The sequence below is a fragment of the Beta vulgaris genome, chromosome 3, assembly GCF_026745355.1.
Source record: "Beta vulgaris subsp. vulgaris cultivar EL10 chromosome 3, EL10.2, whole genome shotgun sequence".
NCBI lineage: Eukaryota > Viridiplantae > Streptophyta > Magnoliopsida > Caryophyllales > Amaranthaceae > Beta > Beta vulgaris.
The window spans coordinates 46,632,271-46,659,102 of record NC_079204.1 but is presented as its reverse complement, the minus strand read 5'-3'; the positions used below and the strand labels follow the sequence as shown (position 1 = coordinate 46,659,102).

The 26,832-nt window shown below is 38.8% G+C and overlaps 1 protein-coding gene across 1 annotated transcript; it reads right to left on the bottom strand.

The window, feature by feature from the left end:
• Positions 1-2,834: 2,834 nt before the first annotated feature.
• LOC104906754 (kinesin-like protein NACK1) lies at positions 2,835-8,128 on the bottom strand. Its single transcript, XM_010695555.4, has 13 exons — positions 7,326-8,128; positions 7,157-7,246; positions 6,918-7,018; positions 6,711-6,827; positions 6,542-6,623; positions 6,391-6,458; positions 5,995-6,054; positions 5,767-5,891; positions 5,190-5,391; positions 4,989-5,096; positions 3,842-4,897; positions 3,427-3,752; positions 2,835-3,326 (listed from the first exon to the last, which is right to left on the bottom strand). The coding sequence occupies exons 1-13, from the start codon at positions 7,615-7,617 to the stop codon at positions 2,999-3,001; spliced, it is 2,955 nt and encodes a 984-aa protein (XP_010693857.2). The 5' UTR covers positions 7,618-8,128; the 3' UTR covers positions 2,835-2,998.
• Positions 8,129-26,832: the final 18,704 nt, after the last annotated feature.

The following is a 26,832-nucleotide window of genomic DNA, read 5'->3' as shown; positions in this document are numbered from 1 at the left end:
GCCCAATATACTGTCACACCCATCTACTTCAAGGGACGGATATGTCGGTCACAAAACAGCCCGTTCGTGTTGCTCAGGGCGGCTCGGAGGCAAACCGACAGAGATTTGACGAGTACTACTGTTCGCACAATTGAGAGGAGGGGTCCAGGATCTATCCATGGTCCCAAATTTTGCATCAGGTTGCGTTATTCTTCGTATGCTCCTCCTCTCTCCTTAGCAACCATGTTAGGAAGATTTGCATGGGGGGAGGGAGGTGAGACATGTCTGACATTTGGGGCAAGTGGGCTTGAAGCAACTCCCCGTTTGCATACATCATCAAGAACTTGTTCTCCTCTGAGTTGAGTTCTGGGTTCAACATCAGCTCCTTGACGTCCTGAAAAGTCAGGTTGTTGTGAAATGTGATCGGTTCTTGTAGATTTTCCGACTGGAAATAATCAGAATACCTCGGATTGAGGTCGAGGATAATGGGTCTATATGACCTCGAGAAGAGGAGGGACGATACGTTCAACACTAGTTACTTCCTTAGCAGGGATAAAGGAGATGGTGGTGACGATGGATGCGATAGCGTCCGTGTCATGTCTAGGAATTCAGGTTCCATTGTTTGGTTTTGGTTTGTTTATGGATTTCTTATGTTTTTGATGGGTGAGAGAGGGGGGCCTTGGTAAGAGTGGGGTGTTTTTACCGTTTGAGGGGTGGCTGAGTTTGTCGGTTTGGTGAGAGGAGGGTGGTATGAAGCTTTGACAGAATAGTCTACTGACGGGACATGGGTAAGGGTGGCAGGCTCTCTGCCACGTTTCGCTTGGTTACTGGGTAACAATATCTCCATCTCAGCCAAATTTTTTAATGCTGCAAAAGAGTTACCTTTTTCTTTGTTTTAGGGTGCACCTCCTAGGTTCCATGAAAGCTTTTCATTGGTTCCTCCACCTTTTCCCTTTCTTCTGATTCTCCTTCTATTCTTTTTACTTTCTCTTTTTCTAACATTCCTTCAATTTCCTTTTTCGCCGTTTTTCCTTAGGCCCCCTCTTCATTTGACTTTTTGGGAGTTCACCTCGATGTTTCACTTTTGATGTTTCCTCTCCCGCTTGAATTTGGTAACGGTTTTTTGGTTTGACTTTTTGGCATGTTTTCACAATCCACCCTCCTCCATCTCCAGTATCGATCTTGCGATCTACCAAGTTCAAACTTCCTTCCCTTCCCTCATGAGTTTCTTTTTCCTTACTACCTTCCTCAATGTTCTTTGGCATATTTTGTGGGCACCTTTTCTTATTATGTCCCACGTGCCGACATGTCTCGCAGACTCATGGGCTCTTAACGCAATCAATTTCCTGCATAACCTGGCCTAGCCACGCACGTTTTGGGATACCTTTCCCCTCTTGTATCAGAATGCATAAGCAAACCTCCTTGTTTCGCCGTTTAGAGGGTGTGCGTGTACTTTTAGGGTTTTTCTCATTGCGTTGCCAACTTTTTCCAGAGTTTTCTTCTCAAACATCTCGATCGGAAGCTCCGGCATCTGAATCCACACTAGGTAATGGTTGACTTGTACTTCAGAGGCCTTAAAACCGAGCGTCCATGGTTGTAGTCACAACATTGCACCAAGTACGAACCATGACTTCCCGTTAAAATCTTGGATCTTTCCATTAATGACAGACATTTAATGATGAAGAACCCCTTCTCCAAGCTCATTAATTCCATGTGTCCTTTCTAATTCCACACCTTCCCTAATTCTTTGCGTAGAAAATCTTAGGCAAAGGTTTTACCTAGGACTTCACCAATGATGGCTGCTTCCCAAGGAATGGACAACTCCTCATATTCTTGTTCCTATATAGGTATAAGAACCTCCCATTTCTCTTTAATTCCAGGACATGAGGTGGCACAGGATAGCTGCGGTTTTTCCAACAGGACAACTTCTGAGAAAGGGGGGTGGAGGTGGGTGGACGAGATGGAGGGGGCAGGTTTTCCAAGGCTAGCTTATAAAGTGGAGGCGGTGGCGGGTCAGATTTTAGCGGAGGTGGGGGTGGATCTACCACGGATGGACTCTTGGCATGACCTGGCATGGTGGATTGGTTCATCCTGTCGTGAGGGCAGTGATGGCAGGGGTGTTTCTTTGAGGAGCTTCTCTCTCCTACTTTCTCTCTCCATATTTTCCACACTTGTGTTATTATGTAATCTTGTGGTCGAGGTTATTCACTTACTATTGGGACTAAGAAGTTTTCCTCGTAAAATCGATTGTGTTCGCATTGTTTATTTTGTTGTTCTTTAAATTTTGCCAAAAATACTCATTGTTTCCATAACTACAATTCACCGATTCACCCACTCTCTTCCTTGTAGTGTTTCTAGCAAAATAACAATTGTTTTCAAAGTTCAAACAGTTTACTTATGCTTTTCTTCCGTTGAACTTTTATTCTTCTCCTAATTTTATAATTGTGTATTTGTTCTCGATAGACTCCATCTAATTAATTTAATTTTCGGCACTTTTTCTCAAAGTAATCCACCAAAAACTGAAAATTAAATTATTAATAAAAGGGCCCATACTTATTTTCGTTGCACAAGAGCTCCGTAATAATTCAGCTACCAGTGTACCCTGACAACTTGTCTTTCTTCCTCTGAGTTTCAGGTGTCCTGTGACCGCTCTCCCCTTGTTCACCCATCATCGTCTTTAAGGTACTACTGCTAACAATCTTATGTTATGCCACGACTAGAAATGTATGTATAATGCAGGTGAATGAAAGTGTTCCAAGTATGAATTCAAAAGTCAGATGTAGACAATGTTTGACAGAAATGAATTTGGTCAAGACTGAAGTACAATCAGATTCTTTGTTATTTTGCACAGTGACAACTCCAAAACTTAACGGTTATATTGCAGTGACAGTCATCTGATCAACAGCCAGAACAGAAAGAATGAATTAATTAAGTCATGGAGAGACCTCCAGTACTTTTTGTTTTCGAGTACATTTACAGAACATATGATTTGTCGTACTTACAAATAAAAAACAGCCTCTTAAATGTGAAGCAGGTTGGAGATGTGATTCCAGCCTGCAATCCATGGTCTTTTATCAGTTGGATGTGCAAAGTTTAGCTCAAACATCTCCCTTGAGGCCTTACCACCCTCGCAAAACCCTACAAGCTTAGCCACAATCTCCGCGCTCTCATGCACATGGAGAGGGTCATGAGGATCAGTCCACAACTTACTCACAAAATGCAGCCTTCTTTGTTTTCCTTCAAGTGGGATGCCCCATTTCATGTACAATGCTTCTTTTTCCTCGGGGCTTAGGCGTGTGGTCACCCTCTTTGCGAGGAACTCCCTTTCTCGCCTCAATGCTCGAATACTACATTTTAAAGATAAAAAATTAATCCAATGACATTAGGTATTCAATAATAATGTGACGAAAGTTCATGATTGGCAGCAGAGATTGATTAAGAAAGAACCTGGATGAAATAGAAACTGTGGGTTCATCTCCACTAGGAGGAGCAGGACTTGCATTTCCAGTTTCTGCCAAGTGCTGCTGCAGCCAAGTCAAACGCCTGAGCTCAACTTCCATGTAGATCTGGTCTGCGGTGTCTCCTTTAAATAGCAGGTAAAATTGAGTCCTGTGAATGATGGATACATAACAAACATCCCATAATTCAATAATCTGCTGTCTTTGCTCCTTGAAAGTTATATGCCATGAAACTTGGGGTTCGTTTTCTTCAAAATCTTCTTCATCGTTCTCAACATTGTAACCAGCTGCTTCATTTGCTTCCAACTCGAGCACCTGGTTAGTTAAAGGTCACACACATCGTTATAAAAGGTTTGCTTAGACTTTAAGAGAAGGTACCAATATAAGAGAGGAGAATGTTTTACCTGGCAGACAAGCAACTGCTTCTGATATTGGAGTTTGGCAACACGTTCTTTCAGTTCTGTAACATATGTTCTTATGTTTCGTACGTTCTCTTCTGCTGCATTCTGAAACATTTGTTTCATTTTCTTCATGTTAACTGAACTTGATCTTCTGTAACCTGAAGGTCCTGAACCTTCCTTAGATGAAACATCTCCTCCAGCTCCTTCAGTTTTTGTAGGTGTTCCTTTCTCTACGTAGTGCGTAGGTTCAGTAGCAACAATATTCTCACTTACTGGACTCCTATTTTCAATTTCAGTCTCCACAACTTGGTCAGTAGTAGATAAAGGAGAGCATGGCGATCTTAATAGATTTTGTCTGTTAGCACTACTGCTTGAACTTAAAGGAAGTAATTTCTTCTTTTTTGATTGGGATTTCGAGTTCTGAATTGCTTCACCATTTGGCTCATCATTATTTGGAAGAGACATTACTAATTTGTCTATCGACCTTTGTACATTTTCAAGTTGCTCTTCAAGATTAGCAATTGTACTTCCTTGACTATGAAGTCTTGTAATCTCATCCTTCAGATTAGCACTAACACTCTTATTCGTGGCAACGACTGCCCCGACTTCATCATCTTCCTTGAGTTCTTTTCTAACAGAACGCATTTCTCTTATCTCTGCTTGCAGCCTAGCAATTGTCTCAGCTGCATCTTGATTACCTAGTCTATGGCAAGCAACCTCTTTTTGCAGCACTTCTAGAGCTCGATTGGCTTCTTCTCCAAGTTGCTCCTGCAGGTGCTCAAGCTTCCTAATTTCATGCATGAGGGTGAATGGAGCAGTAGACGACTTTCTCATTGATTGCCTAACAGTCTTATACTGTGCCTGACTTCCCTGTTGCTTTACGTTCAAGTTTGATGTCAATGTGCCGGAGAAGGAAAGACACTTTTTAACTGGTCGAGGGGATCCCAACGGACCAATAACCTCACTTCCCTTCTCCTCCTGAACTTTTTGACGCAGCTTTTCTACTTCAGATAGTGCAAGATCTCTTTGACGTCTCAACTCTTCCATCTCCTTTTCCATCTAGAAAGAAAGAGAGCCAAAATTATGTCAAAATATCAAAACCTCAAATTGATGTCCTGAGAATCCCTAATGTGGCAGAAAAAAAGTTTACCTGGTGAATTTTCAGGTCCTTATCTGAAGCATCAGGTGTACGCAACTCTGCTTCTAATCTGGCTACTTCCTTTTGCAACTGTTTCACTAGTTGCTTATCAGAGACGACCTAGATATCAAATAGGAGAAATTCATTATATTTAGCCAAACCAAGTTAGACAGTCAAATTTAAGCTCCTAAGAGTCAATTTTCAGATTCTTACCATGTTCACTTGAGCGTTGTTAGTCACTTCCTTAGCCCGAGTTGCAAAAAATAGTGTATTCCGTGTCTGCTCAACATGACTCATTGCTGGACTCAATGTACATATGATAGCAGTACGGGCATTCCCTCCAAGAGAGTGTTGTAGTATCCGCGTAAGTTTTGAGTCTCTGTAAGGTATATGACCAGTTCGCTTGCCACCAGCACTGTAAAGAATAATATTCTCATTAAACTAGCAATAGCAACGAATGACAATACAATTGCCCACATCAAGAATCGAAAAATAATTGACTTAGTATTAAGTAATGTGCTCATCTGCAAATAAAAGAGCCAGATATTAGTAAAAATGAGCACATTGTTGTTGCAGTGATTAGCTATACTCCTAAGTTCTACCATAAAACAAAGTCAGGCACATAATACTTTTAATTGGCCCTTGTTCTTTACATATTCAGGTTCCTGGTAGTAATTGAGGTTTATAAATTGACATAGGTGACTGCCGAGTTCCAAGAAGATAGATGCAATAGAAAGTGCATGCCAATGATATTCACACCCAACGCGACTTAAATCAATTCCAAAATTACCTGAGCTTCCTAATTACTGTTGTCAGAGTCATAAGACTGAGATTAATATGACAGCCTTCCCTAAGTCTGACACCATCTGCATGTGTTTGTGCAGCCCTCTCACTTCCAGCAAGGTCTACAAAATTCTGCAAGACCAGAAACAAAGTCATGATCCTATAGCTTAAACAGTTAATCATAGTTTAGTAAAAAGCAAAAGAAGGTAATAGAAATCTATATTAGAGTATTTACCAGGCTTGCAACATAGGACCTAATGCAGCCTGAGCTTTCACGCAGTGTACTTTGTATTGTCTGCATGGCCAACCATACATTCATTAATCAAGGAAATCCTCTCTATGACTAAATCTTAATGATATGACCTTTATCATGGGCCATTACTGCTCATTTGATAGGCCATGATAATGAAATAGGAGTATTCTCTATTGTGTAATATGCAAAGAAAATCACAAGTTTGGGATCACATTTCCAAACATAGGTTTTTCTTCACAGATTCTCATTCCCACACAACACCACATTTAATTTGGTAAGGTATTGTAACAAATTTATGACATGATTCCTTATATACACAACCACGTATAAATCTATTACCATCTACCAGACGAGCCATTAAGGTTTCATTATACTAACCAGTCGAATAATTTGGTGAGATCGCGAACTATTATCATTGAGAGCAGTTTCACCCACTTGTCTTTGAGCTGAGAAACAAACAATAAGTTACTCTTTTAGGTAAGAAAATCTAAAGGAATTAATGCTCACTGCCTTTTAAACAGTCCCTTACCCTCGCATACGCTAATCAAGCGTCTAAGATGCAGGTCATTAGTAGCAGTTTCTTCCACCAGCTTCTCAACAACAGTACCTTTCTGCATACACCATAAAAGTATTCTTATGATTCTCTTCTGATGAACCAAAAAGTAACAGAAACTAAAGTTGGGTTTAACTGTACATACTTCTGGATCATCCAATAGCTTAAGATTGCGACCGGACTCAGAATTCAAAAGATCTCTGACATTCTCATTGTAGATTTCTAATCCAGAAATCCTGATAGTAAACTCTCTTTCTGGGGTCTGTAATTTAGCAATATAAACTTAAGATTGAACATTTATATAATCCAAATATATTTTATATATTGCTATAAATGAGATGAGCATTCTTACATTCATTATGTGGTTATAAATATCTGTTACAGCTTTCTCTGTAATTCCTCTCATTGTAAATGTCTTACCACTACTTGTCTGTCCATAAGCAAAAATTGTTGCTGCATACAAAATCAAAGTTCAAACAACCAAAACACATAAACAACTCATAAATTTCTCATTAAAGAATGTTGCCCAGTTTATATCAGGTATGAAAAAGTAAGTAGTTTTACAGTTATAAAACAGATTTGAAGCATTACCATTTATACCCATCAAAGAAGATAATGCCACATTTTTCACCCCTTCTTCATACACAGTCTCAGTCACAGACGCCGGACCGAATACTTTGTCTGTGGGCAAAATAAATCACTAAAATTATGGTCTGAAGAACAATTGATAAAGACAGATTGAAGAACTTGTGTACATTACCGAATGTAAATGAAGACGGTTGCATTGAACGATCATTAACCGGAGTTTTATGAACAATTGTCTGTTCATCAATACATTCCCATGCTACTTGATCTTTTGCTGCCTGCTCCCTTGTACTTAAAGGCCTTAACCTTACAGTCACAACAATTTTATCTTCCTTGGCGGCTTTCGGCCCACCGGGTGTCGATGCAGGCGTTCGATTTACTCGTGATGCCGGTGTCGATACTGGGGTAGATGCTGCTGATGATTTATCAATCTTTGAATTTGGGGTTGAAGGACATTTTACTGTCATTGTGCTGATATGATTTTGTATTTTAATTGTAAATTGAAAAATGGCAGGTGTATTTATTCCTTCAAAATCAACAGTTTTTCATCAAATGTAGCAGCACATAACTTGGATCCACCAATATAAATTGAATTTTTGCTCAAATAGGTTGAAGATCAAAGATTTTAATCTTGATTTTTCCGCAATTTGTTTCTCTTACTCTTACTATCTGATTCCTCAAATTGAGGGCAGCCGAAAGATAATTTGATGATGGGAATCCTGAATTGTTTGATAATTTGTTAATTTTCAGCTGAAATGGATGAATTAGGAGAGAGAAAAAGAGTTGTAAATTGCAATTGAGGGTTACCGTTAGAGGGTTTTGTTTTTGTTTTTGAAATGCTGCCGTTAAGAGATTTTGAACTTCTTTTCTTTAATTTCTTTTATATACTTTTAGAGAGAGAAAGAGTGTGCCGTTGTACATTGTAACTGAGGGTTACCGTTAGAGTTTTGATCTTTGTTTCTTTGTCTCGTTCATCCTCTTCTCTAATCTATTCATTTTTTTTTTTCATTTTCTATATTTTTTAGGGAAAACATAGGTGCATATACTAATCTATAAAGAACGAGTCCATCAAAATATAAGAAGCAACTTTAGCATGTCAATACAAACTTGCTTGTTGTAGTCGTGTAGTTGGGAATAAACATCATGTGATCTTCATAGGAACAATGGAACTTTTAACACTATTCAAAATCTATTTTACGTTGAATATATCTATATTTTTCTAAGTAATTTTTTTTTTTTTTGGAAAGATAAGTAAAAACTTTTTGTTTCTCTAAAATTTAACTGTTTTTTCAAGTTAACCATAGAGCCTTTCAAATAAAAAAAACACAGGAGAAACAGGAGAATTTTTGAGCATACCAGTCACCCTGCCACTGTTGTGGGCCAGAGAGTTATGAGACAAGTTGATGATTTTAATAGCTATGCTGTGAGGATTTATGGAGGAGTGCGCTCCCCCGCGGCTCCGAGCCCAAGCCGATGGTATGTCCCCCGGTTGGCGCTATTAAATTGAACACGGATGCAAGTTTGGCCGAGGAAGGATGGGTGGGACTTGGAGTGATAGCCCGCGACTCGGAAGGTAAGGTGTGCTTTTCTGCAACTAGACGTATGCGTGCCTACTGGCCTCCCGAGGTAGCTGAATGCAAGGCCATTTATATGGCAACCCGTTTGGCCAAAGCTCATGGATATGGTGATGTTTTTGAATCCGACTCTCTGGTAGTAACGAAAAGGTTATCGAAAGCAGCAATTTTCTTCTCAGATTTGGATGCAATACGTGGGGACATTCTTTCTATATGTAATGCATTTTCGTCTGTTTCTTTTTCTCATGTTAAAAGGGATGGGAATACTGTCGCCCATAACCTTGCTAGAGTTGTGCCTTTTGGTGTTGAGCAATGTTGGGAGCATCACTGCCCTAGTACTGTAACACCTTATGTACTTATGGACACTTTGTCCCTTTGATTAATGCACTTCTCTTTCCCCTCAAAAAAAAAAAAAAAAAAAAAAAAACACAATATGACATAGAGTACTGCTAAAGGAGGTGTGGATTTTCTCAATTTCATTTTATCCCTACCATGGGCAGATCTGGTGCTTTGTGGGTTATGTGGAAAAACAATTTTGCTAATCCTTTTTGCTTGGATGCAATTTATAAAGTTTCTCGGTTTGTTGTTTATAGTATAAAACTTAGCGTTTTGAATCTTTCTTTTGTGGTAATCTTCCTGTATGCTTATGCTAGTTCTAGTGAAAAAGATTTGTTTTGGAACGAGACCATCTCTTATACTCAAGCTTTAGAGCTTCCGTATATTTTGATAGGGGAGTTCATTGAGCTTAGATTTCATTCAGATAAGCAAGGTGGTATTCCCGTATCTTTATCAAGATTAGATAGGATGAATGAATTTAGAACCAATTAAATTATAATGAATTACCTTTTTTAGGTCAATGTTTTACTTGGAGATAAACAAGAAGTGGTCAAGATAATGTTCTTGAACGATTAGATAAATGTTTAGCTAGTGTCAAGTAGTTTAATTTATTTTCGTTGGCAAAACTTAGACACCACATTTTCTCTTCCTTCGATCATTGTTTTATTTCTTTATCTTCTCTTCTTTGTTCTAACTCTAAAACTCCTCCTTTTAAGTTTGAGAGAATATGGTGTTTAAGAAAGGATTTTGATGTGTTAGTTAAGAAAACTTGGTGCTCAAAGTTTAATGGTTCTTATATGTATAGATTAGTTCATAATGATAAACTTCTTAAGATAAAAGCTAAAGAATGGGACGGAATCGTGTTTGGTAATATTTTTCGACAACTTGTTTTAGTTGATAATAAACTCGAGACTCTTCAAGCTCAGATGCTTATTGATCAAAGAGCTAAGACTACATCTTTTGCCAAAGGTGATGCTAATTCTAAATATTTTCACACTTGTGCATCCATAAAGAAAAATCGAATTAATCTTGATTCGTTTACTACCCATAATAATGAGATTGTTACTAGCCCAAAAAGAATATTGTTTCATATATCGAAGGAGTTTCAAGCTAGATTTTGTAGCAATAGTAGTTGCAACTTTGATAGTCAACATGATTTTTCGTTTATTTCACCTATTATTTCGGAGGATGATAATCATCTATCAACTCAAGATGCGTCTGCTGAGGAAATTAAAAATAGCTCTTTTTGATCTAGCCCCTGATAAATCCCCAGGTCCAGATGGGTTTCCTCCATTTTTCTTTCAAAAATACTAGACATTGGTGGGTAATTCAGTTATTTAAGCTGTTCAAGCTTTTTTCCGTTATTGTTTTATGCTAGCGAAAATTAATCATACGTTTATTACTCTAATTCCTGAAATTGATAATTCTTCTACATCTAATCATTTTAGACCTATTAGTCTTTGTTCAACTATTTATAAAATAATTGCTAAGGTATTAGCTAATTGCCTTAAACTGGTATTAGGAAAAATTATTCACCCTCTTCAGGGAGCTTTTGTTCCTGAAAGGTTAATTCAAGATAATATTTTGATAGCTCATGAGGTATTTCACTGTTTTAAGAGTAAATCAGCTAGAGAGGGATGGTTAGCTATCAAAATAGATATGGAATGGAATTTTATTTTCATGATGTTGGAAAAATTAGGGTTCAACGAGAAATGGATTCATTTTTTTTTTTTTTGATAAGTTGCGGATTTTATTTCATTGAAACATAACACAATGAGAAAGGACTCTACTCAAAATGAAGTATCCCCCCACTAGGTGGGCGGCATTTTCATAGTGCACAAGCACACCCCATAGAGAGGAGTCCCTTCCCATAGAAATTACATCCTAGTTTCAATGTACAAGAGTCACAATCAATCCATTGTTGGATCCTAACAAACCGGGCTCTGGCATCCATAAACTAAGATCAAACTCAAAGGAAATTACATCTAGGGGGTACATTATGCTGCATGAAAGGAATAAGAACTGGGTTGTCTGCTAGACCCAAGCCAAAAACTCGTCCCTCTTAGTTAGCCCTTGCTTGGCCATGGAATCCGCTACAAAGTTTGAGCTCCTTCCCTTGAATGAGATCTCAATAACTCCCCTCAAGGTGAGATCCCTAATGAAGTTTAGGATGAAGTTTAGATTCCAAGGCCCTCCAGAGGTTGCGTTGCACCATTTGACGGCATTAGCCAAGTCGGATTCGATACAAAATTTCGAGCTTGAAGTGCGGCTGCTGCTCAGGTGTATTTTTATGGCTCGATGGATTGCTAGTACTTCGGCCCAATTAATCTCCATGAAGGGTATGGGTGTCGAGAAAAGGCATATAAATGACCCGGAGCTATCCCGTAATATACCTCCAATGGCCGCTTTTGCTCGTAGTGGATCCATGGACGCGTCAACATTCCACTTTAGTATATCATTTGGTGGGGGGGACCATCCGATCACACAGGGCTTAGATGAGAGAGGCGCAGTTCGAGCTGCCGTAGTGGACCATAGAAGGCAGTGGGGGTTCCGAAGGATTTCCTCTGAACTGTATGGGAAAGGGTCCCCCCACCCTTTAATCCACCATGACAACCTTAAGAGAATAAGATCTTTTAGTTGGCTCAGCGTGGATGATTGGTTCTCAAATATTCTCCCATTTCGCTCCTTCCAAATTGTCCACAATATGATGAAAAAACTGGCTGCCCACACCTTTTTGAAAAAAAAATACCTTTGCTTGGATAGTGCCATTGGTCAAAGGCGTGCCTCAAGTTTAAAGGAGGAAGCCAATTAAGGTTCCATAAACCGCACCACCATACCCATATCTCCCATGATAGGGTGCAATGCAGAAATAAATGATTGTGACATTCTTGAGCTGCTCCGCATAGAATACAATTCGAGTCCTTTCTCGAAATAATTCCCATTGCGGCAAGTTTCGATCTTGTGTTTAACCTGCCAAGGATAGCAAACCACGTAAAAATTTCAATTCTATATGGGACAAGTCCATGCCACATACCTTTTACAGCATCAAGGTGATAGTGTGAATGAGCCTTGGCCAATTCTCTAGTACAGGATTTTACAGAGAAATGGATTCATTTATATTGTGTATTACGTCTGTCTCTTTCTCTGTTCTTGTTAATGGAATACCCGAGGATCGTTTTTTCCCCACTCGTGGTATTAGGCAAGGGGATACTTTATCTTCATATATTTTTATTATATGCACATAAATTCTTGCTAGGAAAATTTATGCTCACTCTATGGACGGAGAAAAATTATCGGGTGTGAAAATTGGTCGTTATGGGATTAAGATCCCTTTTTTGACGTTGGCTGATGATACTATGTTATATGCTAAGGCTTCGGATCGTAGTTGTCATATAATTAAGAATGTTTTGGATAAGTATTATGCTATGTCGGGCCAGTTAGTTAATTTTCATAAGTCAACTTTTCAAAGTACAAATAATGTTTCTATTCCCAAAGTGATGAAGGGTTTCAATCTATTCTCCAAATGCAAAATTCGTTTTCTTTAGGCGATATTTGGGATGTCCAATTATAGACGGTCGTGTGACAAAAAATACATTTGGTAAGACTATTCAATCTATTCAGGCTCAGTTAACTACGTGGAAAGCTAATTCGTTTTCTTAAGTGGGTCGTTTAGTGCTTATTCAAGCTAATTTATCTAGTAAGGCTAATTTTCAAATGCAAAGTTTTCTGTTCGCAGCTTCTATTCACCCGGAGTTGGATAAACATATAGAAACTTCTTTTAGAATAAATCTCCAGATTCGAGTTATGAAAATCTTATAGGGTGGGAAAAAATTGTGTGCCAAAAAAGTTTGGAGGCTTGGGTTTCAGGCACTAGTGGAAAAAATTGGAAGGTCTGCGTTTTTTGAAAAACCCAACCCTTCAAGCTAACCGCATCCCATCGTATTACGAAGGGCTACAGTTAGCCCAAAAATCACAACCCTTGGTTTGAAAAGGGATGCAGTGAAGGGCTAACCACAACCCTTCACTTTACTAAAATTCCAATTGCGCGCACAATTTCATTCCCTCTCACTCACAGCACGAATTTCCCTTGCTCCTTCGAACAAATCCCAAAACCCCTACCTAACTAACGCCGGAGCATCGTACTCACCATCACTGGAGCCCTAACGCCGGAAAATCGCACGCACCATCACCACGACATTCACTCACCACCACCACGACATTCAATCACGACACTTCTTTTTTCATCTCTTCTCTTCTCTTTTCTTAGTATTGGGTTGATTTTACTGAGTTCAGGGAAGCCACCACAATGCAGCGCCACCACGACGTAGCGCCACCACGACCACCACATTCACGCACCACCACAACCACGACATTCACTCACAACACGAATTTCCCTTGCTCCTCTTCCGGTAATTCCCCTCTCTCACTCTCCCTCCTCTTTTTCATTTCTTGTAACTTTCCAAAGCATAATTTGTTCACTTCTTCGAATTAATTTGTTTAATTTCATTGCATTTTGAAATCAACTTTTATTTTTTACTGTAAAATATGCTGAAACAGTGATTGTAGGGGGTGAGAGGAAGGGGGTTGGGGGAGGGTGGATAGGGGTGGGGGAGGGTTGGAAAGGGGGTGGGGAGGGTTGGGGAGGCTGGGGAAGGGGTATGTGTGGCCATGCAGAGGGCCAGGGAGGGATGGGGAGGGGGTGTCTTTGGAAGGGGAGGGTGTGTGTGGGTGGACAAGGGATGGGCAGGGGTTGAGGGAGGGCTGGGGAGGGTGGGTAGGGGGTGTGTGTGATTGGGAAGAGGGGAGGGGTATGTGTGGCTAGGCAGGGGGTGGAGGAGGATGTGTGTGGGTGGGCAAGGGGTGGGGGAGGGGTGGGGTTGTATGATCATGCATTTATCATTTGTAATTCTATTGATTGATGCTTTTCTTAATTGAATTATGTATTTAATGTGCCGTGTGTGATTTGTTAATTGTAGAAAAAATAAGATAAGAAGGCAAATAAACTATATCTTTTCTCATAATTAATTGCTCCTCTTTGGTTTTGAGAGGTAATTAGCCTAATTTTCTTGTTTTTAATTTGTTGGATGTTGATGAGGAAAAAATGATGTGTTCCAATTTGAGTCAAATGTGATAATGTGTGTATATTTCTTGATATGAGATTGTATGAAAGCAATGTAATTTAGCTATGAAATCTGTAAGTTCGTTGTTTGAATCATCATCATATGCCTAGATATCATTCAATACTTACTCATTAGGAGTAAGTCTTGAATAGTCCCCGGTTTGGGACTGTTATTGGACGTTTGATTAGGTGGTGAATGTGTGTCTTCTTTTCAATTCTGAGGAAAGTCTTGGCTTATTATTTCTCTATATTGTTAATAGGTCATATGTAGATAAGCAATTATCTACATTGTGTACTTGGAGAACTGTAGGGAAATGCTGCCAGATTTTCCTTAAAATTGAAAAGTTCTCATATTCACTAGTGAGATTAGACGTCCAAGGATGGGTTAGGTTGGAGTGATAAGGGCCTTCGGCTGCATGCATAATGTGAACATGTCACTATCTTAGCTTGCATGTGTCTATGTGTGATTTGAATATGTGACTTTCTTGCATGTGTGTGTAATTAAATAATGATTGATACATTATAATTATTGGTTGTGTTTAATTATTAGAAGTCTTTTTGAATGAGATGGATCGTACTTGTATGTATGTTAGTCGTGAATCGATTGAGTTTCACTCGAGGTAACATGACTAATTTTCTTGTTCTTATATAGAAATATTTTTCGCCACATACTTATACACATCTAACATGCATGAATGTCTTTAGATGCATATTTTGGTGAATTTTACTTTCCACAACAAGATAATGGAGTTGCATGTGGCTATTATGTGCTAAGGTACATGTTCGATATCATCTTCCATTGTACTAACATCGATGATCTTCAAAAGGTATGTAACTTATTAGTATATGTTAGTTTAGATTAGATCGATGGGTAATAGATTAATTGGTTTAGAAACCAAAGTAGCACATATTCGCAAAAAATGACCACATTCTACCCTAAAACATGGTACTTTGATGCATTTCATATAAATATGAGGTAATATAACTAGTGGGTAGATTTTTAGCCTTGCATTTGTTGTTGGTTGAATTTCAGGAACAAAAAGGTTATTTTAGGTCTATTTTCGTCTTTTCGCGTCCAATTATTAGACTTTGAGTTATTTAACTCCAAATTATTTTTGAATATGATACTATAAGGTATAATATAAGTAGTGTGTAGATTTTTAGCCTTGCATTTGTTGTTGGTTGAATTTCGGGAACGAAAAGGTCATTTTAGGCGTATTTTCGCATTTTCGCGTCCAATTATTAGATTTTGAGTGATTTAACTCCAAATTATTTTTGAATATGACAATATAAGGTATAGTCTAACTAGTGTGTAGATTTTTAGGCTTGCATTTGTTGTTGATTGAATATCGGGAACGAAAAGGTCATTTTAGGCCTATTTTTGCGTTTTCACGTTCAATTATTAGATTTTGAGTCATTTACCTCCAAGTTATTTTTGAATATGACAATATAAGGTATAAAATAACTAGTGTGTATGTTTTTAGGCTTACATTTGTTGCTGGTTGAATTTCAGGAACGAAAAAGTCATTTTAGGCCTATTTTCGCCTTTCCGCGTCCAATTATTAGATTTTGAGTCATTTAACTCCAAATTCTTTTTGAATATGACAATGCAATAAAAGGTATAATATAACTAGTGTGTAGATTTTTAGGCTTGCATTTGTTGTTGGTTGAATTTCAGGAACGAAAAAGTCATTATAAGCCTATTTTCGCCTTTTCGCGTTCAATTATTAGATTTTGAGTCATTTAACTCCAAATTCTTTTTAGATATATATGACGATGCAATATAAGGTATAATATAACTAGTGTGTAGATTCTTAGGCTAATGATAAGTGCGTTTCAAACGTACTTTACGGACTCCTTTTAGCTCATTTTGATCATATTTCTCCCATTTCTTCCCTCTTTCTTCTCCCTTTCCCCTTCTATTTCATTCACTTGATCTTAGTGGATCATAGTGACATTTTGCTAGATTTTTAATCATTTTTGACCGAATTTCTAGTACATTTGCTTTCACCTTGTTTTGCCGTGTTCTTGATATAGGTGAAACTACTAAGATGGCTACGATTTGTAAAGTTGGAAAAGGTAGCAATGAAAACAAAGGACACATTGAGAAATGGTGTGCTTGCACCGTTCCCCATGTCTGCTCGCACAAAGGAGCACATTGCACAATAGAATCTTGAACAGAGAACTTCAAATGGACATAACTTTCAAACCACAAATCGGATGAAGGTAATTCCAATTGGAGGTGAAATCTCGTTTTGATATCTTTCCATCGACTAGTCATAAGCTTGATTTAGATATAAAACGAAGAAGTTATGCTCGTTTAATTAAGTTGAACAGTCCAAGTTTGAGGCAGACGAGTTAGGTGCGCCCGCACCTGATATTGGTGCGCCCACACCTCTGCTTGGTGCGCCCGCACCTCATCATGGTGCGCCCGCACCCGTAGTTTTCGGAAAATGAAGCTCGTGGCTTCATTAAACGATGATTTTGGTTTTTAGAAAAACTTACGTTTTATTCTCGTTTCAACATAATATTTTAGGGGTTTGTATTAGAGAGAAAACACTTGAGTTTTGATTGAGAATTGTGATTAGCAATCGTAGTTTGTGATTCCATTAACATCAAATGTACTTTTCATTGAATTTTAATTCGAAGTTTCAGTTTTTATTTCATTCTCTTAGTGTTTGTTCTTGTTTTTAGATTATTTTAGATCTTCATTCTCTTAGTTTCATAATTGTAATTTCTATTAATTTAATCATTTCTTAATCATGTTTAGCCTTAGATCAGTCATAGATTTTATGTTTAATTGCTTAGAATCCATGATTAGTGAGTAGTTTCATATCTAGGGTTAGGGTGAAAGTATGAATTAGAGTTTTAAATGCTTTGTTGATGAGATTGTGACTTTCTAAAGAAAGTTATGCATTGATCTTGGTGTTTTGAGACCTTAGGATAGATATTGATCACGTTTATACTTTGGTATTTTGAACTCAAATATCCTTAAATCGAATTTTGAACTCTTTTATTATTTCCAAGAATCAACTTAATTTCTAGGCCAAGATATTGGGTAGAAATTCGAAAGAGGATTTAGTTGATTGATTAAGTGATTACTCTTGAGGACCATTCGAGAGAGGACTTGAGTACTTTAGAGGAAAACTAAACCTTGCATAATCGTCTTCGTTGCTTCACAATCGCATTAACAATCATCATCCGATCTTATTCATACTAGTAACCTTAACTCTAGTGTCTTTATATTTGATAGTTTAACTCTTGTTATTTGCTTGTTCTTGTTATTAGCTAGTCATAGTTGTTACCAAACCTTTTCAAACCCCCAAATACCCTTCAATTAGGTAATTTAGACTTGATAGACTTTAATTAATCCCATTTTTCCTGTGGATCAACCCTTGACTTGCCTTTACTATTTTCATAGTAATTGCTTGTTAGGATTATAAATATTGTTTGGAAAGCGGTTTTTGGTGCCTTAACGACACACTAAAAACCTCTTATCAGCTAACATTTATTGTTAGTTGAATTTCGGGAAGGTATATGTAATTTTTAGAACTATTAACTACGATAAATGATTGAATTCTTATATTATGTGTTTTATTCCTTGGTTGTTTTGCAAAATTTATATGAATAACACACCAAGTTTTTGAGGACTTCACCATGGAGGAACTACATGAAGTTCGGGATAAGTTGGCGACCTACCTTTGTGACAATTACTTATGATACATTTTGGGAGGATTTTGCGATATAATTAGCTAATCTAGTTAGTATTTTCCTTTGTTATATAGCTTTTAGCTAATTAATATGTTGCTATTTTATCAATTCTATGTACAATTTATACATTATTAAATATATTTAAAGTTAATCACATTGAAAAACTTGTGATATATATATTGCATTGCAATTTTTTTTTTTGTGGAAGGAAGGTGTTGGGCTGGGGGTTGCCACAGTGAGTGTAGGACTGGGGTGTTGGGTTGGGCTAGGGGGGATAGCAGGGAGGGTGCTAGGCTGGCAGTAGGAGGGTTAGTAGGGGAGTGTTGGGCTGTGCTGGGGGTGGTTGGCAGAAGGGTGGGGGTGCTGGGCTGCTGGGGGGGTGGGGGTGCTAGGCTGACAGATCTTTTTTTTTAAAAAAAAAAATTACGAAAACAAAGGGATGCGGTTTTGGGCCTTGACTGCAGGCCTTTCAATATGGAAGGGATGCAGTTTTGAGCCGAATTGCAACCCTTCATTTTTGCCGAAGGGCAGCTACAGCAAGGGCTGCTGGCCAAAAACGCAGCCCTTAGGGCTGTTTTGACCGCAACCCTTGGAATTTTTTCCACTAGTGAGGAAAATTAATGTTTATAATGTCGCTTTCCAAATGGGGTGGGGGTGTTGGGCTGCTGGCAAGGGCTGGGAGATCTTTTTTTTTTTTAAAAAAATTACGAAAACAAAGGGCTGCGATTTTGGGCCTTGACCGCAGGGCTTTCAATATGGAAGAGATGCAGTTTTGAGCGGAATCATAACCCTTCATTTTTGCTGAAGGGCCGCTGGCCAAAAACGCAGCCCTTAGGGCTGTTTTGACCGCAGCCCTTGCGTTTTTTTCCCACTAGTGAGGAAAGCTAATGTTTATAATGTCGCTTTGCAAATGGGGTGGGGGTGTTGGGCTGCTGGCAGATCTTTTTTTTTTAAAAAAAATTACGAAAACAAAGGGTTGCGGTTTTGGGCCTTGACCGCAGGCCTTTTAATATGGAAGGGATGCAGTTTTGAGCCGAATCGCAACCCTTCATTTTTGCTGAAGGGCCGCTGGCCAAAAACGCAGCCTTTAGGGTTGTTTTGACCGCAGCATGTGCGTTTTTTTTCCACTAGTGAGGAAAGCTAATGTTTATAATGCCGCTTTGCAAATGGGGTAGGATGTTGGGCTGCTGGCAAGGGCTGGCAGATCTTTTTTTTTTTAAAAAAATTACGAAAACAAACGGCAGCGGTTTTGGGCCTTGACCACAGGCCTTTCAATATGGAAGGGATGCAGTTTTGAGCCGAATCGTAACCCTTCATTTTTGCCGAAGGGCTGCTGGCCAAAAACGTAGCCCTTAGGGCGGTTTTGACCGCAGACCTTGCGTTTTTTTTCCACTAGTGAGAAAAGCTAATGTTTATAATGTCGCTTTGCAAATGAAGTCGATTTGGAAGATTATTGATAACGTGTCTAATTTATGGGTTCAAACGATTTCCAAAATATATCTAAAAGGTTCTTCTATTCTAGATTATTCTCCTTCTGCAAATTGTTCTTGGCAGTGGAAAAAACTTATTTATGTGAGAGATACTTTTAAGAAAGGTCTATGATGGATTGTTAATTCGGGTAGTCAAGTTTCTTTTTGGGAAGATAATTGGGTGTTTCAGTATCCTATTTCGTCCGTTTGCGTCCCTTGTAGGGGTTATGAGAATATATTGGTTAGTGATGTTATTAATGAGTACCATGAATGGCATAGGAAGATCTTATCTTCTATTGTGCCTGAGAAAATTTGCCAAGCTATTTACCGTTTAGTTCTTCCGTAGAATGTTGGTTCAAATAAATTAATTTGGGGTTTGACTTCAGATGGTTGCTACTCTGCCGAATTAGGGGGATTGTTAGTTCAAGGACTGGCTATTAATCCTCCTCCCTCTAAGCCATTTAATTGGATTCTGGGTTTAAAGATTCCTCCTAGGCTAGGAATTTTATTTGAAAAATTTGTCAAGATGGGCTTCCAAATAAAGCTCGATTAGAAAAATGTCATGTTTTCCTTCCCCAAGAATGTGTTTTTTTTTTTGTGACCATCATTCAGAAGATGTTAGTCATCTGCTGTTTGTTTGTCCGTTTTCTAAGGATGTGTTTGCTTGTATTAATGAGCTGTATTATTTAGACCCCATATTACCAGAGAATCTTAACATACAAGTACAAGTCAATAATATGTTTCAAGAATTTTCACAGTCTTCTCATAAATCTCGTTATTATCATAATTTTGTAAATTTTCTATCTTTTCCAATCTCTTAGCTTCATCTATCAATTGGGCATAGTAATTAACATCTCTTGTACTGCGCAAATTCTTCTCTGCTTCACATACCTTCAAGATGTACTCCAGTCCTTCAAGACAGACAATGATGATCCTTGGATCAGGGCACACAAGTATATCACAGTATGGCTTTATGCACTAATTTACTAGGTACCTAGCACTGAAAAGGCCGCCCTAAGGTTATTGTCTCGCAGAAAAAGACAATAAGACTAATTATCTCTGGGTCCTTGATATACCAAATGTATGTGTTCAGTACATAAAAGTATGCCTTATATGCTTTGCAGAAGTCAAAAAATGTTATTGTCCTGTTAGTCTGCTTTTGTTTCCCATGGATATCAAAGCAGTCTATCTGAATGTATCTCAGGAGGTTTGAATGAAATTTAACTAAGTTGCAGGAAGAAAAGAAAACCATAAGTTCGCAGCTTCGTCGCCCTCTCCACCAGAACTTGGTTAGGGATAAATTTGTTCTCAAACAGACATTGGTTTCGACGATATCAAAGAGACCAAGCGAGCACTGCCCAGCCTTCCACCTTCTCAGCATTCACGTCACACCACCCCTCCATTAGTTGCCTCACAGAGCTAACCCCCTCCCTTGGAATCATCTCCAGAAAACCTCCCAACTCCAAAGCTTCCTTTGCCAACTCGCATTCAAAGAGCATGTGGCACACAGTTTCCGAGCTCTTCTTACACAAGGGGCAAATATCATCCTCGAGCAAGTGACGGTACTTTAGGAGGGCTCGCACGGGCAGGGTACCCGAGCACACTCTCCATAGAAAATGACGGACTTTTGGGGACACATTTAGACTCCATATACGAACCCAAGCTTGCTGGAACTCATCAAAATTACACGACTTCCCAACCATGTATGCGGTTTTTACCGAGTAAATGCCGTTTTTTGAGAAAGCCCATGTTAAAGAGTCACATGGCAGCCTCTCACTAAGAGGAATGGATAGAATGGCCCGCGCATCCACCTCCGAAAATGCAGCCATAATTCGGCCCGAACGCCAGCAAGCACGTTCAGAGTCAATAAGCTCGCAAACTTTTTCCAACCCCTCAACCGGAGGCCCATTCAAGAAACGATTCCCCTCAATACAAACCCACGGATCCTCCCATATTTTAATACTCTTGCCATCTGCAACTCTCCATAACAAGCCCTCCTTCAATAACGACTTTGAGCCCCAAATACTTTTCCAAGAAAAGCTATTTGCCGAGCCCAAAAAAGCATCCACAAAAGAAGATTGGGGATAGTATTTTGCCTTCAAGACGCGCCCCATTAGCGATCCCGGGGCTTGAACCAATCTCCAAGCTTGTCTCCCTAGAAGAGCTTCGTTAAAAACACCCAAATCGCGGAAGCCCAAGCCGCCTATACACTTCAGATTACAGAGGGCTTCCCAGCTCTTCCAATGAATTTTCCGTTCCAAAGCCCGCTGCCCCCACCGAAATCTAGCCATAGCAGAGTGGATAGATTGGATAACAGACACCGGAATCTTATAGACACTCATCAAATACGTAGGAATAGCTTGAATGACCGCCTTTAATAGAACTTCTTTACCAGCTCAAGATAGGAGTTTTTCTTTCCACCCTTGGAGTTTTTTCCATATCCGATCCTTTATCTCATTAAATACTTTCTTCTTAGACCTCCCATCAACGTAGGAACTCCTAAATATTTCGAATGCCTCTCAACTTTCTTCATAGCCAGAAGATCTGTTAACTCTTGTCTCTGTTCAGTACTAATGCGTCTGCTAAAAGTAATTTCCGTATTATTTTTTTGTCCAGATGCAGCTTCATATTTGTTGAGAATATCAACTATAGCAATGCATTCCTGTCGGTTAGCTTTAGCAAACAGCAAATTGTCGTCGGCAAACAAAAGATGGGAAACCTCCGGACCACTACGGCTAGCTTTAACTCCATGCACCTGTTTCTCTACCACAACTCTAGATAACATAGCAGAGAGAGCATCAGCAACCAAAATAAAAAGATAGGGAGAGATGGGATCTCCCTGTCTAAGCCCCCTTGAAGGGGTGACCAGACCACACACAAAACCATTGACTACAAAAGAATATCTCACAGAAGATATACAATTAAAAATCACCTTCACCCAACTCACAGCAAACCCCAATTTCAACAATAGACTCTTAAGAAAATCCCATTCCACCCTGTCGTATGCCTTGCTCATATCCAACTTCATTGCAATCGATCCCCTCCTACTCCGAGATCGAGATTTCATAAAGTGAAAAATCTCAAGTGCAATAAGAGCATTATCAGTAATGAGGCGACCAGGAACAAAAGCACTTTTATTTTCCGAGTCAATGTCAGGTAATATTACTTTAAGCCTGTTTGCTAGAACTTTCGAAGCAAGCTTATAGAAAATGTTACACAAACTAATTGGACGAAATTCAGACACCAGTGTAGGAGATTTGTGTACCTGTTGAGAACTTTCTGTTTGTTTGATTGGGCCCAAGCCCATTACGTTATTGCTGGCCGTTCTTTATATACCAAATAAATATCCTTATAGCTGGCTCCTTGTGCGTTTGAAGAAGTAATTAGCCCAATCAAATTGAAGTTTGCTTTTGTTCTCAAGGGAATTGCACTCTTTTTGTTGGATGCTGCACCAGGAAGCATGGTTGGCTTAGAATTTAGATATACAACAATCATTTGAGATAAGTCATTACATATTTTAATTAGTGGTCATGCTTTTGCTGCATCATAATTCTAACATGATCACCTAAAAAAGCATAATAGACCCATCAATTACAAGAAACTGATTATTCTAGGTGTTAATAAATTGCTAAATGGGTATAAAGAAGTGGTAATACTTCCTATATTTTTCAAACATTGCAACATTTTAACTTTACAATATTCATGTATCATTTTAACTTAAATTTTTCGATTATAATATACAACAAAATTGAGTATATTATAAGATTTATAGTACTCCGTCTTTTCACGAGACTAGTTCCGATTGCTTAATTTCCTCTCTTCTTCTTTAGCATTTTATTTATGATTTTATCCACCTCAATTAACCTTGCTTCGTGATTATGCTAGTGACTTCACATCCATGGAATAAAAATAATGTTACATTGGCTCGAGGACACATGCATTTAGTGATGTTGCATTTGACTATTTTGAGACAAAAATAAGTCTCTATAAATAGAGAAATACAATGTATCTATAAAATAATTGGGTTCGACTCAATCCTTTTAGGAAAAGATTGGACCGAGTTTAATTACAATTCAACCGAACATTAATTACTTAACCTAGACTGTATGTCAGTGTATAAGATTATAACTTTTTTTTATCAACCTAATATTTATTCTTTTAATGCTCATAGTCTCATAGGTGCTACAAATTATATAAGAAAAACATGAATGTCTACAAAAAAATGTGGTAAGAGGGTGAAAGAATGGAGGAAATAAAAAAGCTGAGGCCAAACATGATGAATTGATTGACAAAAGCTGTTAAGTGGTAGCGAAATATAAATTAATTTAAAGGTATATGAACCAAAAAAAGTTATTTAAATAACATATTTTTAAGGATTTTTTAACAAGAATAATACAAACTTTTTGTTGTTTTTTCGTAATAATACAAACTTTTAATTATTATGTAAAAATACAAACTTCACATCAAAATTCCTTCAATAGGTCAAGTTGACCGTTAACCTGTAAAACAAATAATTTTTTTAAAAACTCCAAAATCTCTTCCTCCCTTCCTAGCCTCACCTCCAAGGATGAAAATTTGAAACCCCCCCCTCCCCCCCCCCACCCTCACTTCCACGGATGAAACCACCCTCACCACCCCATCCCCCACTCTCACCTCTACCCCCACATATGAAACCACCCTCTCAACCCCCTCCCCCACTATGAAACCGCCTTCCCTTGCCACGAAACGTCCCTCAACCGAACCCAACTCCTCCCACCTCCAACCCCACCCCTCCCCCACGAGGAAACCATCCTCCCACCCTTGAACCTACCCTCCGAACCGAACTCCTCCACCAAAGGCGAAGAAGACGCTGCCACCACCCAACCAGCATACCGCTACCACCCCAACACCAAAAATCTCTGCAGAATCCTAATTCACAACCACAACCGCACAACCACAACCACAAATCCACAATCACAACCGCAACGCGTTCCACAACCACAAATCTACAAGCACAACTACAACCGCAACACAACTACAAAACCACAAGCCACAACTCTTAACCCACGCCACAAACCCACACCCCACAATCCACAAAGAAGGGAGATCCAAAGAGGAGAGAGAAGGAGATCAAGGAAGGTGAGTTTGTCTTCATTACTAGTTGGAGAGGAGGCCGGCGATGGTGAGAGAGGATGTTGGTGGCAGTTGTGGTAGTGGATTTGTGTTCGGCGGCGGAAATCGTGAAAGTTGGTGGCGAAAATCGTGGAGGTTGTTGGCGATTGTGGTTTCGGGATGGGGGAGGGGGTGGGAGAGGGGCTTATGTGGAGGTGCTGGGGGAAGGACGAAGAGAGAGATTGGTTGAGGGAAGGCTAGGCAGGGTTGGGGGTGTGGTGGGTGAAGGAAAAAGAAAAAATTCTTTTTTTTGTTTTTCAAATTTAAATAAAAATTTAAAAAATCAACCAATAAAAAAGCGACATGTGTCCTAGAGAGTGCCACATCAACTTATTTACCTCCAAGAACAAGTTAACAACCGGTATTGTCCTATTGGAGGAATTTTGATGAAAAGTTTGTATTATTACAAAATCATCAAAAGTTTGTATTATTTCAAGACAAAAGCCAAATATTTGTATTATTTTTATTAAAAGATCCTATTTTAAAGGGTAATTTTACAAAAAAGACTTTTTTTTTTTTTGAAGAGAACCCTTATTATTATGACGTTTGATGTTATATTACAAGTGTCATATTCCAAGTATAAGGACTAGTTTTGTATCGAATTCTGAACTTTTGCTTGCTCTCACAAGGAAAAAAAATTACCATTATCTTTTGCTATATATTGGAGAAAGCGAATAGTTCTATCTCCATGTGAAATTCTACTTATGAATCAAAGGAGTGACCCACAAAATTGAAAAATCATGACTAGCACATCATGATAATGAAGTTTCCTCACAAAGAGACCAACCAAAAAGATACGGGATACATATTGAAAGCTCTATAGATTATAATCTGTTAAAGAGGAGTGTTTATAAACACTCAACATCCCAAAGCTCCTAAATTTGGTCCACAAATAGCGCAATCATCAAACACAAAAAATGGTTTATGATGAGAAGGCAAAAAGTAGTGATGGCAAATAAAGATGGAGGGGAAGTGGGCAAATGTGAGAAGCCGATGTCACACTCAATACAACTAATGTGAAAGAAAAGATGATGAAGAACAAGAAGAAAGTGACCCTTCTGTCTAAGCTTTATGCCACAACATGGAGTAACAAAAACCCAACGCGGCTAAGAGAGTGAGTGAGAGACCGAGAGAAATGATGAAGCTATTTTCTGAGTTAAGATATGACAAACTACATTTACCATTTCAAGGGAAGTGAGGTGTTTGTTTGGTTTAGGCTAGGATGTGACCCTTCTGGCTTGGAACAACGGACTTCTAAAACAAGGACAGTTTTGTAATATCCTTGTTTCCTCATCAGCTAAATGTGTCTGTAGAGCTGTACAGGGCTGGGCCGTCCCACGTGACCGGCCAATGAGCTTTGTGTCAGGTCTGGAACACGTGACCGACCAATGAGCCTTGTGTCAGGTCTGTAATGAGTCAACGTAAAATTGTCAAAACAAGGTTCCAAGCTCGGTCTAGCTTGCGAGTAATATGTTAAGTCCTTTTTCTCTTTTTATTTCCTCCTTTTATTCCTTACTCTACCATTTTTCTCATCTCTTACTTATTTTCTTTTAGGGTATTTCTTCTTAATCTATAGCTTTTCTATCCATTTATAGGTGCTTTTAAGTGCATTTGAACTTCATACTTAATTCTGCTTATCATTTGTGTAGGAAACATAGCTTTGGAGGCCTTTTTTGTTTCACCTAAGCAGTGAAAAAAAGTTGCAAGCACATGGAACACATGCATTGCACAATTAAATATGGTAAGGGGAACTTGAAATGGACAAACCTCTCAAACCACTAATCTGATGAAAGTAATTCAACTTGGAGGTGAAAGCTCATTGCAATAGTTTTTCAACGACTAGTCATCAGTTTGATTGCGATATAAAACGAAGTAGATATGCACATTGAAAGTTGAGTTGTTCAGCTAGACAGATTGTGCGGTGTCCCCGTACGTATTTGAATGGTGCTCCTGCACAACCTAGCGAGGAAATCTTTTCATCAGGCATAAGGTAGGGGGCCGCAACACTTTTTTTGGTGACGAGTATCCATCCACAACCCTGGGCTACATGAGTGAAACCCACACTCCATGTAACCAGGTCAGTCTGGAAGGTAAGGAGGGAGCAACTACCACATGGATATATTGCTATGGCGATAAGTCTCGAACCCGAGACCTGATGTATCACATGTGACGCTCAAACCATCTTGCTGTCTGCACCATTTAAATCTTCGAAAAAATTGTAAGGCACATGTTGCCATTTTTAAACATTAGAATCATTCCTATTCATTGTTATGCTTTCATCGGTTAGTTTGCTAGAATAATATTAGGGTTCCACTAGAGATA

Excerpts from the sequence above, each read along its gene's own strand:
- LOC104906754 (XM_010695555.4), bottom strand. The coding sequence starts at position 7,617 with ATGACAGTAAAATGTCCTTCAACCCCAAATTCAAAGATTGATAAATCA. Across the intron at positions 7,247-7,325 it reads ACCGTCTTCATTTACATTCG|ACAAAGTATTCGGTCCGGCG; the intron begins GTAATGTACACA and ends TTTTGCCCACAG. Across the intron at positions 6,459-6,541 it reads CTTGATTAGCGTATGCGAGG|CTCAAAGACAAGTGGGTGAA; the intron begins GTAAGGGACTGT and ends TTTGTTTCTCAG.